This window comes from Dermacentor silvarum, chromosome 3, assembly GCF_013339745.2.
Source record: "Dermacentor silvarum isolate Dsil-2018 chromosome 3, BIME_Dsil_1.4, whole genome shotgun sequence".
Lineage (NCBI taxonomy): Eukaryota > Metazoa > Arthropoda > Arachnida > Ixodida > Ixodidae > Dermacentor > Dermacentor silvarum.
Genome location: NC_051156.1, coordinates 56,294,444 through 56,314,957, shown reverse-complemented (window position 1 = coordinate 56,314,957; position 20,514 = coordinate 56,294,444). Strand labels below are relative to the sequence as shown.

At 45.8% G+C, this 20,514-nt stretch overlaps 1 protein-coding gene across 1 annotated transcript in view; it reads left to right on the top strand.

Annotated features, from left to right (window-relative positions):
* Window positions 1-8,018: 8,018 nt before the first annotated feature.
* The window catches only part of LOC119444367 (fatty acid synthase-like), a 296,692-nt gene continuing 284,196 nt past the window's right edge, over window positions 8,019-20,514 (top strand). The window contains exons 1-2 of the mRNA XM_049663302.1: window positions 8,019-8,130; window positions 8,352-8,490. Of these exons, the coding sequence (XP_049519259.1) occupies window positions 8,355-8,490 (136 nt within the window). The 5' untranslated portion in view covers window positions 8,019-8,130; window positions 8,352-8,354. The remainder of the gene's footprint in view (window positions 8,131-8,351; window positions 8,491-20,514) is intronic.

The following is a 20,514-nucleotide window of genomic DNA, read 5'->3' as shown; positions in this document are numbered from 1 at the left end:
ACGTTGTCAGGATCATCGAGAAAAAAACACGAAAACGCGTCATGAAATAGTTATTCACAATGTGGAAAAAGCAAGCATTATTTTATCTGTGACAAACATGTATCAACGTTTAAGACGGCGGCAAGCTCACAGTATACTTTTCGAGCGCGTGGCGCGAACGTGACATGCCCATACAAAGGGCATTTGGGGGTAACAATTCTCAGAAATAAGGCACTTTCGTGCGGTACTCACTTTTTTTTTGTCCGTATCGACGAGGCAGAATCCGCTTTCCGAGTCAAAGAAGCGACGCCGCGTACTCCGAGGGCCAGCAAGGGTCCTTGGTTAACGCATCGAAGACACAAAATGGAGAGCACGCTCGGCCAGTTTTCGAAGTCGAAAACAAAGGCGCGAACCGACTTGCCCGAACAACCGGCGCCGCTTCCCGCCGTGAAAGATGTGAAACGGAAAAGATTGAAAGGGCACGTCGCGAGAGAGAAGGGCAAAGGGAGGTTGAGCTCCCGCGACCAAACCAACGCCCTCGCTCATGGCTTTTGTCACGTGATAGTTGGAGGCGTCTAGAGAGAGTGGTTGTGAAGAGGAAGAGGCGCTATGCAGCCAGGGCCGCCGAGCATGGGGGGAGGCAGAAAATTCCAATCTCATCCTCCTTCCATGTCTGCCAGTCGCGGCGCCGTTAGCCTTTCGTTTGTAGGGTGCCTCGATGCCAGCGCCGCCGTTCAGGGTGGTGCCAACCTTTGACCGCCCCCGCGCCGCCGCTTTCTCGCTGCGACGCCATATTGTGTCACAGCGAGCCGTTGCGATTGCTTGGTGCCGGTGCTGAGTTCGAGGCACAGTGCGCGCGGATGCTTCGCGGACGCTTCTACTTGCTAGACAGTGTTCAGCCGCATGACTGACAAGCTATCAAGTGCATCGTGTCGACATGACGGGCTGTTGTGTTCCCAAGTGCGCCGGATCGACGCGTAAAGGACTGCGTTGTTTTCGCTTCCCCCGGGACCCAGAGCGACGGAAGAGATGGGAAGCCCAAGTAAAGCGCGATCACTGGAAGGCAACGGATAACTCTTGCATTTGCGAGGTAAGTGTCAAGAATGTTTAGACTACCGCGCCGTGTTTTTCATTTAAATAAGAAAGTATTCTCTGATCCTCGCTCACGTACCTACGTTCGCTCACGAACTAAGTAAGCACTGCACCGATGCTGTCTGTGTAGCGTATGGTTTGCGAGCGCGCGTCGCATAGGCTTTTTTTTGTTTTGATGGGCGCAGTCTGTACCCTTATTTTAAGGACTGACGAAGATGCTTATCCGCGAAATAGTCTTACATTAGCTACGAATCGTCACGTAAGCCACCTATTTTCCTTTTTCACGGGAAGCACACATCGTGTGTCTCTCTTGTTTCTGTTTCTTTTTTTTTTTTCTTTTTTCGGTACTGGTTATTTGGGACTGAAGAACGCAGTGCTTCGTCTGGGGAGAGCGGCTGTTTTGTACGTGGTAAGCGAAACATTGTGATTTTCTCTGATTTCTCAGGAGATATCTTGCGGACCTCAGGGTGTTACGTTACATAGCTGATTTTTTAGACTTGTACATATTTGTAGCGTGGTGATCGTAAGCCGATGGTCATTCGTGCTCATTCCCGATCGTAGTGGGTACTGTGACGGTCTTTAAATGCCTGTGCACGGTATGCCCAGGTGTAGTAGAGTTAAGGGGCATCATGGGGCCAAAATGTTTCGGCGCTTTCTGGCATGGTGTCAGTTGTAGCCTGTGCATTTCTTCGAAACCTGTGAAGCGAGGTAATACAGCATTGCTTCTGCTAAAATTTATTTTTAAGCACTGTAATGGGTTCTCTGTATTTACAAGGCAACTTTTCATATCAATAATCACTGTTGTTGTTTAACCTGTACTTAGAAACACTTTGAAGAGGACCAGTACGAGGGAAATCGACAGGATGGGCACCGTCTGTTAAAGTCAACAGCCCTACATCATCATGGACTATATTTTCGAAGTGAAAAACATTGCTAATCTGTATTTGACTGTCTTAGTTTCATTTACGGTTCTTATACGTGATATGTATGCAGTGTTGTTTATTTTTTCAATGTAGTTATCAGTGTTCTAATGTTATTTATGAAATGTTCTGGACTCGCCATCGATGTGTTTGGCTGATGCGACGTATTCGATGGTAGCTGATGTATGTATTCTGGCTGGATATCTGGCTGGATATCTTGATTAATATTACCCGCGGTTGCGTTTTCTTGTTTGCATTCTTGTTTTCGATTTATATTGTGTGTAATAAGGTTTATGTACTCACTTGAACCCCCCCCCCCCCCATGTAATGAATAAAAAAAAAACTCTATCCCGAATTGTGTGTCGAGCCTACCTTGCGAATTAATTTTTTTATCTCGTCTTTCAACATAGCCTTCAGGCGCCACACAGTACATATAATTTTTCGTGTACATATCTCTTTCATGATTGATTGTACTAGACATTATAAGTAAATGTATTTTGTGCATCGTTTGATTTCTTGTGTGTACTACGCAAGATTGACACAGACAAGTTACGTTACATTTTTCTCTACAGCACTAACTAAACCTTATTTTCACATCTCAGTTATTTTACACCAGCTTAATCCTGTCAGCACACAGTCTTGTGGGCAAAAAAAGCAAAAATTGCGCGTAGATATCGTCAAATAATTGCAACGAACGCGAAGAGCACGCGCAACGCAAGGGAAACTAACCGCCGTGCGCGAGTGGCTAGCTACGGTAAAGGAGGCGTGACGTGGAAACCAAAATACAACAGTGAAAAAGAAAAACTTCCACACACAGGGGGTCGCAAACCTTATATACCAAGCATCGAAGCGCAAAAAAAAAAATAGTGCGTATTTTAAACATACACACGGCATATTAAATGTGATTGAATTAGGCAACTTGGGGCATGTTCCCGGCGCCATACATTTACGTCTTCGACCTTCGACGAGTTAACGGCTATTGGTTATAAAGATATGCAGGTGGGACACCGATAAAAAAATCCTCATCAAGGCAAAGCACTTGGAAGCGCGCCGCGAGTAACACTTTATGAACGCAAGCGTAGCTGAGTCTCAGCTCGTGTGACACAATATGGCGGCGCCAGCGGGGTTGTCTCCACCCTGGACGGCGGCGCTGGGCATCGAGGCACCCTATTCGTTTGCACGGAGAAAGGAAACTCCGGACGCGCCCGCACTGAAATGCGCAATGCTTGCAGCGTTAGCCCCGGATACTTAGGAATGGTGAAATCGACATTCTCGGCAATCGCTACACCGATTTCGATGACGTTTCTTGCATTTAAAATACAATGTAAAATCAAGTATGGGCTGGAAGCAGATGTTGATTTAATGTCGGCGCTGTCTTTCGAAAGAGTCTCGAAAATTGGAAATTATCATGTTTACAACTCTGCGACATAGCAATACTAAACGATATCGCAATTTTGTAATGTGCACCTAATAACACGTCCAAAGCAGACAAAATAGATGCAGTATACGCGGCTCTGAAAGATACCGCCAATTATCGAATGTGCTTTTTTTTTTTGCAACGCCCTTGTAAACGTTGTGATATAAGCACACGTGGACTGCAAACTTATTTCTAAAGCAAATTTGCCCGCTTTACGCGCTCCGATCTTGGTAGACGCTTGCATAATACCCCCGATATGCATCGGCTGTATATGGCTGCACTGATCATGAGCTGCGGACCAACCGTGCTCGGTCCTGGTAACTGCAATATCGGTCTTGGTGTAGTTACCAATTGGTAAACTTAGCGCTTCTATGTATGTGACAAATATTCCAAGTAAATATACAAAGTAGGGTCATTCAAAACATTTCAAAGAGGTCGCAAATAAACTTTGCAGTATTAAAATTTCTGGAACGCTTACTATAATATGTGGTGCACTGCTAAAATCGCCGTGCTGTGGTTGCAAATAATTGGGCAAAACGAACACGTCTAGATGAAATGCCATATATGCTGCTCTCCCACCAAAGTACACATCCTTATTTATAGCGCCAATTTTAGCTGTAGGTTTTGAGCGTATATAGGTATTTAATTTGAAAGAGCGATGAAATGAACAATTCAGTCTCACAACTTCGGAGTACACGACGGTGAAACGCGTTTTAAGGAATTGAGGAACTTGCGATACTATAGTTTTTTACTACATGATTGAACAGCTGACAGCGGAATTGTGATGCAGCTCGATGTGCAGATTTCGGTAGGAGCGAAACACTGTCAAATAACGCGCTGGCGTGGATGTTGAACTAGCATCGTGCGAAAAAACGCCATTTGTGACAGCCTGCAGAAAACCGCACAGGTAAAAAACCCGAGCGATCTTCTGCCACAAAAATATATCATCGAACTCACCTATTCATCTATCTGAAACTAACACTCACACTAAATTTGCGCAGCTGCTCAGCGCAGGCACACGTTTTTCTGTTACCCGCCACGTTAGCTAAGTGGCTATAGCATCGCGCTGCTGAGCTCGAGATCGCGGGTACGATAGGATCGAAATACAACAACGATCGTGTACTTAGATTGATGTGTATCTTAAAGATCCCAGGTGGTCAGAATTAATCCAGAGTCTCCACCTACGGTCTGCTTCATAGTTTAGGCACGTACAACCCATGGATTTATTTTTCACTCTTTCTGTTTTCTCAATTAACGTGGTTAAAGGCCTTAGGTCTTGCATGTATGCTGCCTTCAATGTAGCACATTTTTTTTACGTTTGCTTCATGTTTTTTTTGTTCGTGAAATACGTATAGACGCTACGACTGGACGTACTGTGCAACGACACATGTGCAGCTAATGGAAATGTACATCTTACAGGATGGTAAAATGACAGACCAAAGGATAGGCAGTGCATGTACACGTTTTTAAGTACAGGCTGTGTGACCAGTATGCATGGGTGCTAGATATCTAACAACCGTATAAAGCAGCGGAAAAAACTGAAACGCATATTTTATACATACATCTGGATAAGGATCCGCACAGATATCTTCCAGACGTTTTTACAGAACGTTTTCTAGCCGTCTTAGCAAGATGATAGCTTAAAACAGCTTAACAAGACGCCTTCAAGCCATCCTTCGCAGGACGTCTTCAAGACGTACATATAAAGACGTCTTGTAGCCGTCTTGAATAGTTGTAGACGTTCTAGTTGATTTTGGCTGGTCCAAGACGGCTACAAAACGTCTTGTGTTCAGTGGGAAGGCTGTGAAAACAAGCTCGTAAATCGTGAGTAGCCCATGTGCACAGGCGTGCGCAGATATCGTGTCGTCATGGATGTCAGCCCGTACAATGACTCATGTCAAAGTCATCAAAACGATGGGCATGTACAATGGTGCTATACAGGGTACAAAGTTGCTCGTGCATGAAGTGGTGCATGGAGAAAAAGCATGCGGGCGTCACTGAAAGGATTTAGTGGCGTAGTGAATGTTTTATTGCGATAGCAATTATATGGACACTCAAAAGCAGATTTCTGCCGTCGGCGTCGCCGTCGCCGTCGGCGTCGCCGTCGCCGTCGCCGTCGCCGTCGCCGTCGCCGTGAGGTTCCGTATGACGTCAATGGAGATGAAATCGTGGCCGCGCGCCGCCGAACGCTGTATGTGCGAGTGAAAGGGCGCGAGGGACGCGCTCTTTCACGGGGAGTGAACGCACGGCGGAGAACAAACGCGCGTTCTGCGCCGTGCTTCCTTAAGGGCTGCAGAAGTAGGCGTCTCTTTCCTCCTTTACAATCACCATATATGTAGAGCAAACGCGCCTTCTTCCGATGCGCGAGAGGCCGTGGGGGAGGGGGGGAAGGGGGAGGGAAGGGAGGCGACGTTTAGCTGCGGCACCAAGTGCCTATTTATATCAGAGGCTCCGGCAACAGTCACCAACGCCGCACGCATTTTGAGCGAACGCGGGCAAAATGCCGACGGCGTCGACAACAGTTCGGCGCGCTGCCGGTGCTGCTGCATGTCCAAGTTTATACAGCTGATAAAGCTAATATCATTACTCCGTATATCTCTCTACAAATTTGCTATCGCAATTGATGCTTCACCTTTCAGGTGAAACTGCGACAACTTTTTTTTTTAAATAATTCCACTCTGTGCACGCGTTTGTTGTATTCTTTTCTACTTTGAATTTTCTTCTTTTTTACTTTGTATTTTTTTCTTGTCTCTTTTCACCCTTACGGCAAAAAGGTATAAATTGAGCTCTGTATGCTTGCAAACGCACTCTTGATGAAGGCCGGACCCCGGCTGAAACGTCAGTAAAGTCCTGTTATGTTTTTCCGACGTGCTTCTATTTTTGAACTATATATATATATATATATATATATATATATATATATATATATATATATATATATATATATATAAACGAGAAGAAAGAGAACCGAGAGGCCCGATTTTTATTAATCATATCATAAGAAGCCAACAAACAGTGACGCCAAGGACAACATACGGGAAATTACTTGTACTTACTAATTGAATTAAAGAAATGATAAATTAATGGAAATGAAAACGGATGAAAAAACAACTGTCCGCAGGTGGGGAACGAACGCACGTCATCGCATTACGCGTGCGATGCTCTCACCATTGAGCTACCGCGGAGCCGTTTTTCCTTCCACTTTCTGGGATATTTATGTTTTACAACTAGACCTAACCCTGGGAGTGTATATATATATATATATATATATATATATATATATATATATATATATGTGTGTGTGTGTGTGTGTGTATGGATGGATATATGTATGTATGTATAGTATATGTACGCGAAGCTCCGGCTTCCGGAAGCCGGAGCCGCCGCTTCCGCGCTCTCGCCGCCTCTGGGTCCGCTTGCCGGCGTCGCCGTGCTGCTGAACTGATCACAAGGCAGTCTAAATGAAGGGAAAACGAAGTCCGCACCTCAATACCATATACGACCAATAAAACAACATTCTATATACTGTACACATGTGTTGTCACTCATCTGCATGTTCGAGTGGGCAATCTACGGGGGATACACGGTTACCCAAATGATCCCCCAGTACTTCGCCCACTCATCATCATTCACGTCGTGGATATGCGGTGTTTTTTTTCTTCTTCTTAGCCCAGTGGGTAAAACACTCCGCTTTCGAGCATCGGGTTGTAGGTTCGACACTCACCCCAGGAACCGTTTTTCCTTTCTAATTCATTTTGTTTTATACCGTAATTTCTTTATAGCGACTTGTGTTACGTGATGAATGAACGGACGGACGGTTTTAAGGTGAAATCCTTATATGTCTCATGAGTCAGGTGACCTTGAGCGAGAACACATCAATGACACGAAAGGCACAAAAAGGCTATGTACCCTCGATATTTGGTTTGAGTCGAACCCACGACTTTTTTGTAAATTCAGGATACGAACCCTCGACCATTGGTGGGAGTCGAAACCACGACCTTTGGTCGGAGTTAATTAAGGCACTGGAACCCTCGACCATTGAAATTAAGAGGGATGACTAAGCAAAGTTCACTAAGCGAATTAAGAGAATGAGTAAACAAATTAAGAGGGATGACCACGCGAAGTACACTGAGCGAATTAAGGGGCATGTGTACGTCATGTGTCCGCCTTTTATGCATCTGTACGTGGGCTTTCGCCTTCAAGTCGGCTTAGGATAAAATAAGAGACCCTGTGAATTCTGCCTCGTTGGGTAGGCACAGGTATGCTCACGCATTTAAAACTCTACACGAACATAGTAATGTTTGAAACTTACTAGATTACTCTGTGCTGGTATTGCACGTAGCATGTTCCCGTGCGAGGGTCGTCACTTTAATACGATTAGAATTGTTTTACAATGGCAGTCACCGATAAAAATTCTGCTATGTCAGGAACAGCTTGAAAAACACGGTGTCAATTATAGAAGCTCACATGATTGACACAGAGCGTCTGCTCGCAGTTGTGCCGGAACGTTGGTCACGATTTCTGACCCCGATGTGGCGGAAAAGGTTGACAGTGGATACGCCTGGCGAATGCAGCTTGTATGCTTCCGGCGCCGAGCGACTGTACATCGTTCACCGACACTGCCGGCAAGCAGGGTACTTGTAACAATACAGATGTCGCCATGATGAGTCTGAGCGCTCGCTGGTAGCTACGCTTGGTGGATCAGGGTGTTTTCTGCGGGTGGTGCGTATATTTCTTATCACGTGAGAGATTGATCTTGTGCCCTTTTTTGGGATTGTACCATCAAATACCAGCCCGATAATTAGCGTTTTACCGTTATTATTGCCGGCTTCAATTTCCACACGGTCAGAATACCACCTCTAGATACCGAAGTTTTCAAAGTCTGTGTTACTGCACAGTGTCCTGTTCAATTACTGCCTATTCCCGTTCTTTGTTATTTTCAGAAGATGATGGAGGAAGACGACATTGTCATCACTGGCTTCTCGGCCTACTTCCCCCAAGCTGACCATCTCGTCGAGTTTAAGGAGAAGCTGTATGCTGGTATTGACTTCGTCACAGAAGATGACGCACGTTGGCCTCGAGGTACATATGCCTTATTCGGCGCTCCCACAGTCATTACTGTTTACCGCATAATCATGTTCAAACAAGGGCTAATGTTTTCATGAAAACGTTCCTCGGGTTCTAGGGCTACATTTTCACCATACTTATTCCTTGCTGGAAAAATATATTCTGGCGTTGCACGTGCCAATAGCACGATATGATTACGATGCCAGCCACAGTAGGTGACTCCGGAAGAATAATCATCAACTGGAGATCTTTAACGTGCACCTCCATGTAACTGCTTGGACGTTTTTGCATATTGCCTCCACCGAAATGCGGGCACCGAGGCCGCATCCTTGCCCACGACCTCGAGGTCAAAGGTGTAACGCCATAACCAAATGCAAATTCAAATTTTTTTCATTTGCATACAAGCATAGGGAGACTGGGACCTTATCACGGTCGTTCCACAGACAACTGCACAATCATTGTATTCTAGCGGCGCTGACATACGGGGCAGAAGCTTTGAACTTAACAAGGAAGCTCGAGAACAAGTTAAAGACCACGCAAAGAGCGAGGGAACGGAAAATGTTAGGCGTAACGTTAGGAGACACGAAGCGAGCGGTATTGATCGAGAGGAAACGCGCATAGCCGATAGTCTACTTGACACTGAGATAAAGAATGGAGCTTAACAGGCCATATTGTGCGTAGGATGGATATTTCGGGTAGACCATAAGAGTTACAGAACGGGGGCCAAGGGAAGGGAAGCGCTGTCGAGGACCGCATGAAAATTAGGTGGCGTGGTGAAATTAGGAAACCTGCAGACGCAAGTTGGCATCAGCTAGCGCAAACAAGGTTAATTGAGGTGTCTGCGAGAGGCCTTTGTCCTAATTGAATAGAAAAAAAAGGTAAATATAAGAAAAGACTGAAGGAAGAAGTGTCTCATCCTATAAATGTGTGAGCGCTTCTCTGTCGAGTGTCAAAGTTCCACAAATCCACACACAGTGACGCCGTGTGCCATACAAAAGAACCCAGCGTGACGCAGTACGGCATTACATTGTCGATGTCTGTCGTGCACTCCGCTTACGTTGAAAAATATCAATCCAGTCCGGCGTCAGAACGTCTACATTTGTGAGAGTGTACGACCGCCCAGCTGGCCTAGCACCAATCGCTAGGTCGTTGACATAGTTCCAGATTAAAACAAAATTATTCCGCCTTCCGTTACTTTTCTTCCGTCTCCTAAATATCAGCTTGACTGGCCGGCGTAAACTATGTTGCCGCATTACCAAATTGAATGCTTGATAGCGATAACTGGGCTTCCAATGGCGAAGCGCTGCGCCTAGGGAGAGCAGACATATCCAAAAATTATCCAGCAAAAAAATAATTGCGATGTTGTTTTTCGAAACGCAGACTAGTCAGCTAGATATCGCGCATACTCTTCACGTAGAAAAAAACAAGTCACGGGTCTGCCACTCCTTGTTGGCGGATGTTGCAACGTCAAAGCATTTTCTATGATTGGTAGAAATTAATTTTTTCCTTTTGTTTCCTCCTTCAATATTAACTGACAGGCCACGTTTGCGAAATAGCTCATAAATTTCGGTGCGTATGCGCCTCTGCTTCAAACATACAGCGAGCTGAACGTTTATGTTGAGACATCTGTGCCCTTGTCGGTCGCCGGCAGAGAGCCAAGCGTATTGGCTCTATCGAAACACGTTATGCATTCCATAAATTTCTGCTGAGGCTTTGACAGCAGCAGCTGACAAAGATAATCAAAGGCTGCGTGTGTTGCGCACACGCTGTTCTTAGGGGCACGTGCATTGACGGTACACCTGTCTATCGGTCACAAGAGTAGTACCTTATAAAATGGACTATAGGTCAGCTCGCAATATAGGTCGACCCCTGTCCTTGACTTGGCCAGAAGACGACTCACAATGTGCTATAAAGGCCGCTTTAATGACGAGGGGCGGCTTTAGCTGCATCTTCTTTCCGGAAAAAATCCTGTCCGATATTCTAGTTTATACCGCAACATATTTTCCGGAGCAAAGTTAGTTGAAGAGCAGAGTTCCTTCTGGCATCTTTATTTCTGTAACGTGATGAAATTCCAGCAAACGATAGGTTAAAAAGAATTGCAAAGAAGTAACTGGCAAAGGAAGAGGGAGGGTACTGAACAAACCACTAACTATTTCGTAAAAAAGACGTCTCGCAAGACCAAATAGACATGCGTGAGAGCACTGCTAATTACTTCCAAGTAATCATGCTTACAATAAATGACAATATTTTATTGCGAAGCAATATATGGGTACCTTTCATCAAGGTCACACGCAGTGATTTTCAATTTTTCGGTTCACAGCATAAAATGAATTTGCCTATTATAAATCCGGCGAAATATTGCATGAGGACAGATCATGTAGTTTAATAAAACTTTAAATAAAATAAAACAAATTATTCATGGTCACAAGACCATGAATAAATTTCATGGTCTTGTGAGTAGTGTGCAGTGATAAGCTAACACAGGATTTAGAAAATCGTCCATCTGTGTTATCTTTTTGGTAAGGCTCCACTCAGGGTGAGTCATATGATCACACAATAATTTGGGGGTGCTGGGTCCTCTGGGCATTATGGCACACGTCTGAAGCTCCGCCCCCTTTACGGGCTAAGAGCTCCACAGGCGGTACCGGCGCCATAATGAATAAGCGGCACATGGGAAGGCAGAAAGACGCGGCCTGGAGTAGCTTACCTATGGACAAGTATCGATAGCAGTGGTGAAAATAAAGAATTGATTGATTCTTTTAGAAACGACATTTTTCAGTGCTAGCAATCGGGATAGGTGCACATGATATTAGTAGGAGATGCGAATGCGGACATGGAAATTTTGAGACTCCTACATTGATTACAACGGTCCTCTAGTGCCGTATCTGTGCGATAAACCGACCTTTAGAGAATTTAACAGGTAGAATAAGTGCCACGGACAGATTACGTGGCAATGCGGTAACAGGCGTTCGTGTATCGACTACGTCTTAGTCTCAGAAACGGTCTTAGAACGACTAGACAAAATGATGATAGATGAACATAGACAAGATAGCCTGGGTAGCGATCATAAACGTTTCACCTCAAAATTTGGGAGGGATACTAAAACTAAATACGAAACAATAGCACCAAAATTTATAAAAATGAATGAAAAACAAATGAGAGAGATTGCAAGAAATATTGAGAAGGAAATGGAGGCTTTTCCTACAGCAGTCTTGCAATATGAGGAACTGGTAGACGTTATGCAGCAGGAGATCAGACAGACACGGCAAAATAAGTCTTGGATTGGAACGAAGAAGCCACGCAAGCGGTGGAAACCGGAAACAAAGCAAGCTATAGGTGAGCATAAGCAGGCGTCTAGGGATAATCTAGAAGCCAAAAAAATGGGATTACACGGCGAAGAGGTGCTCCTTAGACGTAACAGATACCGAGAAGAGAAAAAGGTGGCGAGTGAGCCCATACAAGTGAAAATAAATGCACACGTGAGTGATGGGTGCATAACATAAAAAAAACAAAGGCGCACCCAAAATATTCCCATGGCTATAAGAGATGGAGACGGTAACATCTACGAATGAGACTATGCGCTGCGGTACATCACAGACGCTATTAGGGATAACTTCGGCACAAAAGAATGCGTGATATACAAATTGCTAGAGATATATAAGTTTAGCATAGATAAAATTTACTGTAATAAAGCAGATGTCCATAATAAAACTGCCGCGAGGCCCGATGAAATCCCAATAGAGCAAATCAAAAATCTTGATCCACAAGGCACTGCTGTCTAATGCACAATAGCAAATGATTCAAACGAAGAAATTTTCGAATGTATGGCGTGAAAGCAAGATGAACCTTATCTGCGAAGGCAAATCTGATAAGAATAAGACGAGCTCGTACAGATCAGTTATATTAATGTCGTTTACATATAGAATGGCAATGTAAGGCATAAAATTTGAACTGTCGTATAGTGTGGAGAAAAATGGTGTAATGGGGGAACTACAGAATGAGTTGGGCTCAGGCAGACGCTTAGAGGATAATATGTATGTACTGACATGTACTGACTCAGTGCATAGAGATTTCAGTAGCTCATAAAAACGTTTATAGGCAGCACGAAGGCATAGATGACAATTTCGTGGAGCTGCTGAGGGACATATATATAGAAACAACCGAGTACAAATTGCATGCGACGGCCGAAAATGTATTGAAGTGGCGGAAAATCACGAAGGGCTGGAGCAAGGATGTCCTGTCTCCATTGTTGTTCACGCTTACGTTAAGCGCATAGAAAGATGAATGAACAACAGTGAGTTAGGGTTTAATTTATCCTACATGCGTAATAGGGAAATGCTACAACGAAGGCCCCCCGGACTTATGTATGCTGACAACACAGTGATACAGTCACTTGCCAATATGTGTGGCAACGCCGAGGCACATGTAGGCCTTAAAGGGCCCCTAAACCACCCAGAGGTCGAAATTTAGTCAGAGTTGCAGTTGTGCACGAGTCTACAACGAACACGCAGGCGCGCGAATTTTTTGAAATGGTGCCTTAATAGCGGAGTTACACGCATTTGATGATGGGAACATGGCCCTCGCTTGTTTTGCTCTTTCCTTCGCTACTCCCCTCGATGGCCGGTCTCGCCTCGTCGCCGAGTGCTCCTCCAAATGTCACGTGACATACGTCATCGCCAACGCGTCTCTGAAAACACTGTCCACTTCCGGTTAAGGCACGTCCAGGCTAGCGGCAAATACACCGACGACGAACCGGCCCCCCGTGCCGTAAGAATGTCTGCCACGCGAGAGGTGTGCAAAGTAGACGGCAGTTCGGCCGGCCCACCGCACGACCGACGGGCCAATCGACGACCGCGAAGCTGCACGCCTCCACCACCGGCGACGCAAGCATCAGCTGCAGCTTCTGTTCCAATCAAAATAATTTCCCCTAGATAAAGTGATGCGTAAATCGTACATTTTATGAACAACGATATCCACTGTCAAACGTGAACCACGAATGAGAGCTCCGATACTTGTCGAACTCAGCTGCAGTGCACGGTAACCAACGGCAGACGACCAGCTCATGTGAGCACGCATCGCAGCCGACGGCTCCGCTAATATCAGCGTATTTTCTTCTTGCGCAAAATTATTTCGAAGAGCGACAACAACGGTAAGAAAATATTGCGGCTTGTGAGCGTCGGCGACTCATTCCGAAGGGCCGTTCTCTTTAGCTTTGAAGTGAACCGAAGGCCTAGCGACAATATCGGCGCCGTCGAGCAATCAGCGGCGGTGGCGGCGAGGCTGCCGCACAAATGGGTCCCGGTCTCATCCTCTCTACGGCAAGGAAATCTCTCCGTTCGCGAGGAAAACCGCCGTCCAACCCGCGAGTGGCAAACGGCATGCGGCGAGTTACCTGCAGGTGCCGGCCCATGCTCATGCGAAGCGTGCTGCTAAGACCCTGTGTTGAGCGCACGTATCAAAAGGCCAACACTGTCGCACTCTGTTCGCAGAGCTAATCAGACCGCTAAGCACGACTGTGTTGGAACGTGACTAATTTGGCACTTGCGTTGCGGGCTGTAATTACCGATTCGCAAGGGCGCACAAGCGAGCAACACGACGAGGAAGAGCAGGGAGCGCGCGTACGTGCTAGCAGACTAACCGAAAGTCGTAGGTTCTTGTTCGACCAATGGACATCGTCACCGCCGTTGACATCACCAGATGCGCCCTGGTGATATCGCGACGACCACTGGGGATACCGGCAAGGCCGGAAGAGGAGGACGGCATTGTTTTCTTTTTATTTTATGGCACGCCCGCGGCGCGTAGCACTGCAGCGTTAGGCATCGTTGATCGTCACGGCATTCTGAACTCGATGCGCGTGTTTACTTGAAATATTCAAATATATATCAGATGGTTTAGGGTCCCTTTAAGTTTAGCACGGAGACATCGGGAATTACGATATTTATTGAAAAGACGTGTGATTACGCGATGTGAATCCAACAGCAACTCAAACCCATAGTCAAGCAATATAAATACATTGGCGTATGCATAAACGAAGGAAAGACTGACTCGAGCACCCACCAAGATAGTCTGAAAATAAAGGGGAAGCGGAATGCAGCAATAATGAAACACATATCACTGTGGGGCCACAATAAGTATGAGGTGGTGCGTGGAATCTTGAATGGAGTAATGGTGTCAACGCTTGCGTTCGCCAATGTAATTTTATGCTTAAATCCGCGTATCTTGTCGGGGTTGGAAGTTAACCAATGATTGGTAGGCCGGTTGACTTTGGAAGCCCATGGTAAGACCACCAAAGTGCAAAGTGAAATGGGTTGGACCTCTTTTGAAGTCAGAGAAGCACACAGCAAAATTAGTTTTGAAGAAAGACGGCTAAAGTGCACAAGTATCTGTACTTGAAGAGCGTGGACTTAGAATGGAGGAAGAGCTCAAGAAAGTTGGCAAACAAGTACAGGGTAATTGGAAGCGTAAATATACAACCATGACTCATTAAAAAGAAAGCGAGATAATTAGTGCCTGAATTGGCTGCAATGAATGGAAACAAAAAAGACCCCGTAGATTTACATGAATGAGAAGAAAGAAATTAGAAGAAAAGGTCTGTTGGATAGCACAAAGAACAGTGCTTTGCTATTTGAGAATTGGGCTGGTCGCCTTAGGACAAAATAATCATCATCAGCCTATATTTTATGACCACTGCAGGACGAAGACCTCTCGCTGCAATCTACAATTCCCCTGTCTTGCGCTAGCGTGTTCCAACTTGCGCCTGCAAATTTCCTAACTTCATCATCCCATCTGGTATTCTGCTGACCTCGACTGCGCTTCCCTTCTCTTGGTATCCATTCTGTAACCCTAATGGTCCACCGGTTATCCATCCTACGCATTATATGGCCTGCCCAGCTCCATTTCTTCCACTTAATGTCAACTAGAATATCGGCTATCCCCGTTCTCTGATCCACACCGCTCTCTTCCTGTCTCTTAACGTTAGTCCTAATATTTTTCGTTCCATCGCTTTTTGTGCGGTCCTTAACTTGTTCTCGAGCTTCTTGTTAGCCTCCAAGTTGCTGCCCCATATGTTGGCACCGGTAGAATCCATTGATTGTACACTTTTCTTTTCAACGACAGTGGTAAGCTGCCAGTCAGGATTTGGCAATGCCTGCCGTATGCATTCCAACCCAATTTTGTTCTTGTGTAAATTTCTTCCTCGTGATCAGGGTCCCCTGTGAGTAATTGTCTTAGATAAACGTACTCCTTTACAGACTCTAGAGGCTGACTGGCGATCGTGAATTCTTGTTCCCTTGCCAGGCTATTGAACGTTATCTTTGTCTTCTACATATTCATCTTCAACCAAATTCTTTTACTTTCTCGATTAAGGTCCTCGATCATTTGCTGTAATTCGTCTCCATTGTTGCTGAATAGGACAATGTCATCTGCAATCCGAAGGTAGCTTAGATATTCGCCGTTGATCCTCCCTCCTAAGCCTTCCCAGACTAAGAGCTTGAATACTTCTTCTAAACATGCAGTGAATAGCAATGGAGAGATTGTGTCTCCTTGCCTGACGCCTTTCATGATAGGAAACTTTCTACTTTTCTTGTGGAGAGCCAATGTAGCTGCGGAATCCTTGTAGATGTTTGCCAAGATATTCACGTATGCCTCCTGCACTCATTGATTTCGCAATGCCTCTACGACTGCTGGTATCTCTACTGAATGAAATGGTTTTTTATAATTTATGAAAGCCATGTAGAGAGGTTGATTGTACTCCGCAGATTTCTCGATTACCTGATTGATGACATGAATATGATCCATCGTAGAATATCCCTTCCTGAAGCCAGCCTGATCTCTTGGTTGGCTGAAGTCAAGTGTTGCCCTGACTCTATTGGAAATTATCTTGGTGAATATTTTATACAATACTGAAAGCAAGCTACTGGGTCTATAATTCTGCAATTCTTTAACGTCTCCGTTCTTATGGATTAGTATATTGTTGGCGTACTTCCAGCTCTCTGGTACACTTGAAGTTGTGAGGCATTGAGTATAAAGGGCCGCAAGCTTATCAAGCATGATATTTCCTCCATCTTTGATTATTCTACTGTTATTCCATCTTCTTCAGCAGCTTTTCCCCTGGGCATGTCTTTCAAAGCCCTTCTAGCTTCATCGATAGCTATAGAAGGAGCCTCTGCATCCGGTTCATCACTATTTCGAATAAAAGTAGCTTGGCTGTTTTGGGCACTATAAAGGTCAGTATCGAAGTCTTCCGCTGCTTTTACTATGTCATCGAAATTGCTGATGATATTACCATGCTTATCGCTCAGTGCATACATCGTGCCTTGTCCCATGCCAAGCTTTCTTCTTGCTGATTTAATGCTGCGTCTATATTTTACGGCTTCCTCAATCATTCTCATGTTATAATTTCAAATATCCCTTACTTTCTTCTTGTTGATCCGTTTTGACAATTCAGCGAATTCTATCTGGTCTCTTGAGTTGGACATTTTCATGTTTTGTCGTTTCTTTATTTAGGTCCTTGGTTTCTTGGGAGAGCTTACCTACTGGTTACCTTGGTGCCTGGAGATCAACGTAGTTACGGTTTCATTCATTACCTCTATGTTGTTTTTATATTCCTTATCTAAAGCTGCATATTTGTTTGCGAGCACCAGCCTGAATTGGTCTGCTTTTACCCTTACTACCTCTAGGTTGGCCTGTTTCCTCTTGACTAATTTCACTCTTTCTCTCTTCAAATTAAGAGAAATTCTAGACCTCACTAACCTATGGTCACCGCACTTTACCTAACACTTCTACATCCTGCATTATGCTTGGATCGGCAGAGAGTATGAAACCTATTTCAGTCCTTGTTTCTCCATTAGGGCTTTTCTAGGTCCACTTCCTGTCGCTGTGCTTCCTGAAAAAGTATTAATTATTCTGAGCCTATTCCTTTCCGCGAATTCTACTAACATCTCTCCTCTTGCATTCCTAGATTCAATGCCGTAGTTGCCAATTGCTTGCTCACCAACCTGCTTTTTCCCCACTTTTGCATTGAAGTCACCCATGACTACAGCATACTGAGTTTGCACCTTTCTCATTGCTAATTCAACATCTTGATAAAACTGTTCTTGTTCTTCATCATCGTGACTAAAAGTTGGGACCTAGGCTTGTACTACCTTCATTTTGTACCTCCTATTCACCTTTATTACGACGACTGCTACCCTCTCATTAATGCTGTAGAATTCATCAACGTTGCCCGCTATGTTGTTATGGACTAGGAATCCTACCCCGGATTCTCTCTTATCTGGAAGACCTTTGTAGCAAAGGACGTGGCCGTTAGTCAGCACTGTATAAGCTTCACCAGTTATTCAAACCTCACTAAGGGCAATAATATCCCAGGAAAAACCTGATAATTATTCAAACAGCCCCGCTAAACTAGCCTCACTCGAGAGGGTGCGCGTGATGAACGTTGCCAGGTTCAGTATCCATTGGCGGCCTGTCCGGACCCAGAGATTCTTAGCACCCTCTGCCGCGTAGCAGGTCTGACCGCCGCCTTGGTCAGGTGCTCCGCAGCCACTGGGTACTGAGGGCCATGGGTTAATTGTCGGAGTCATGAAGGAGGTTGTGGCCGAATACTGCACCAGGGAGGCGAATTCCTGTTCCGGTGAGGGAGTGCCTTTGATGAAGCTTAGTCGGCCTTCCTAGTTTGGTTGCACCTGATGTAGTATAGCCCCACTCGATCTCTCGGCAATATATTTTAAAGCGAAGCTTTGTACCTCTACCAGCCAAGTGTTCTGTCGTGTCCGTCGTTGTAATCAAAAAACGATCCCGACGAACCGCTAACAATTGCAGGTATAGCAGTATAGCTTACTTGAATTCAGGCATTCAGCGTACAGCTAAGCACTCGTTTTCGCAAGAAAAACCACAAAAACAAGCTTCAAAGTGATGAGCCAACATGATGGATGATAAGGGCTGCGGGCAAACAACCGAAACAGGCTCGGCGCGGTCCGTAAGATTAGATTGCAGCTGTTGCAAAGCTTATGCAGCTGCTTGAAAGAGGGTTGACGTCATTCGAAACCCTTCCAGCCTAGTAACTGCTTCGGTTCATTTTCTAGACTACCCCACTATGGGGTAGTCTAGTAGTGTATATCACACCGATCATAAAGCAGTTGTGAACATTGTTGTGAAGTAAATAATAATAAAGGCCGTGGTTAAAGTTACGTTGTAGTGTGTGAAATATCAAGTGCGCCACAGTCACCGTGAGGGTGGCGTAAAAAGCTTCGCTTTCCAACCACATTCACAGGGTGGATTGGCGGGCAATTTTTTTTTCTTGCCGGTATCAGGCACCACTCCATACCTGAAAATGTAGTGGACTGGAGTAGGATTTGAATTTACGACCTTCAGATTTGAAGCCGGGTATTCTACCTCTGCTCCACGCCACCATAATACCGGAGCAAATATTCGCAATAAGATGAGACATGCGTATGCTGCAGCAAAAATCCGGAAATTACTCAACATATTTAAATGTAATGTGAAGGGATTGCCCAGGGAGACCCGTAGGTAACGTACATCTTCCAGAAGCACTTGAATTTAATGTTAACGGCGGCATCAACCGGTCAGTAGTCGAGAAAGCATGAGTCGTTTAGAGTATTGGTGGGAAAGAAATTCACTGACGGTCACAGTACTCCCTAATGCGAAATTTGAGCACAGCTCTATGCATGTGTTCATTTCGCGCGTCGATAGTTTGTATTATGATGGTATCGGTACACGGTTCATATTAGGAAGAGAACGCTGTGTCTAGCGTAGCTGGCACGGCCAAACTGTCTTGGGCGGCACATTGCAAACGGAGCAAAGTGTGACACGATTGCCTCGCTAATCGGACGATCGCTGGAGGTTGAGCGCGTAGGCGACGCGTGGGCGCGATTAAAAGCAACCGCCATGCAGCTAATGCAGCGCTTTCTTGCCATACAGACTACGTGCGCTACACTGGCGCCATATCCTAGCCATCGTCGCCAAACAGCCCGTCTTGCATGGCACTACGTTTTTCTTCGCACGCTTTCGTTCCACCAACGACGAGAGTGGCGCTTCGTTGCGGGAAAATCGTGTCACCAGTGTCAGCGGCGACAACACCCGCTCGTCCGCGTCCTCAGCAGCTGACGCCGCGGACGAGCGCTTAGCCCTCCCCACCTCACGCCACCCTGCCGTGCCCCCCTCCGCAGCGCGGATGATATCGCCCACGCGGCTGAAGACGCGGCGGCCGCCGGCAACTCAGCGCATGCGCTGGGCCTCTGCCTCCGCTCCTCCTCCGCTGTGCTCTTCATGCTTCCACTGTAGCCTCCAGCTCCACATTTCTCCTCCCGCGCTTTTCTTTCATCGGCCATTCCGCTATGCGTTCGCTTTCATTTTCCCCTGTGCTCGTTCGCTCGGTTACGAGATATAACAAGGCACGCCGACGCTCACCGCAGGAAAGCGTCCTTAAGAGCTGCGCTCTAAAATACAGGGAATAGATTCATACGACCGCATCGGTTACAGGCATATGTAGCGGTGCAAGGTAGATACATAACTTTTGAGGAAGAGAAAAAGTGTCCAACGACTACGATACTCCCTAATGTGAAATTTGAGCGCAATTGTACACGTGTTTTCATTTCGCGATATATTGATACATGCATATTGCGTGTTTCTTGTGGACGATGCGCGCGGGCGCCCCGACGAAGAAGACGAATTGCCTCTTGCTTTCTAGCTGTAGGCTGAACTGCCAGCGCTGCAGTTGTCCTGTGTAAATATACTTTGTAAATAGTCTGCAGTGCTTAATCCTTCGTTTGCGTAACATTTTGGTGGAGAGTGCCATTCCCCGTCCTCGCCACGGAGCTCCGCAGCGGCCGCACCATCCTGCTCTCCGCCATGGCTTGCGGTGACGTCACCTCGTCTGCTTTTACTCCTGCGACCCCGACAAGAACATACGCCATGGTTAGCAATCCCCGCGATCGTGGCATAGTCTCCGGCCAAGATAATGTCGACTTTGAGGACTGGCTCAGCCTGTATGAGCATGTTAGCCGAAACAACCGTTGTGAC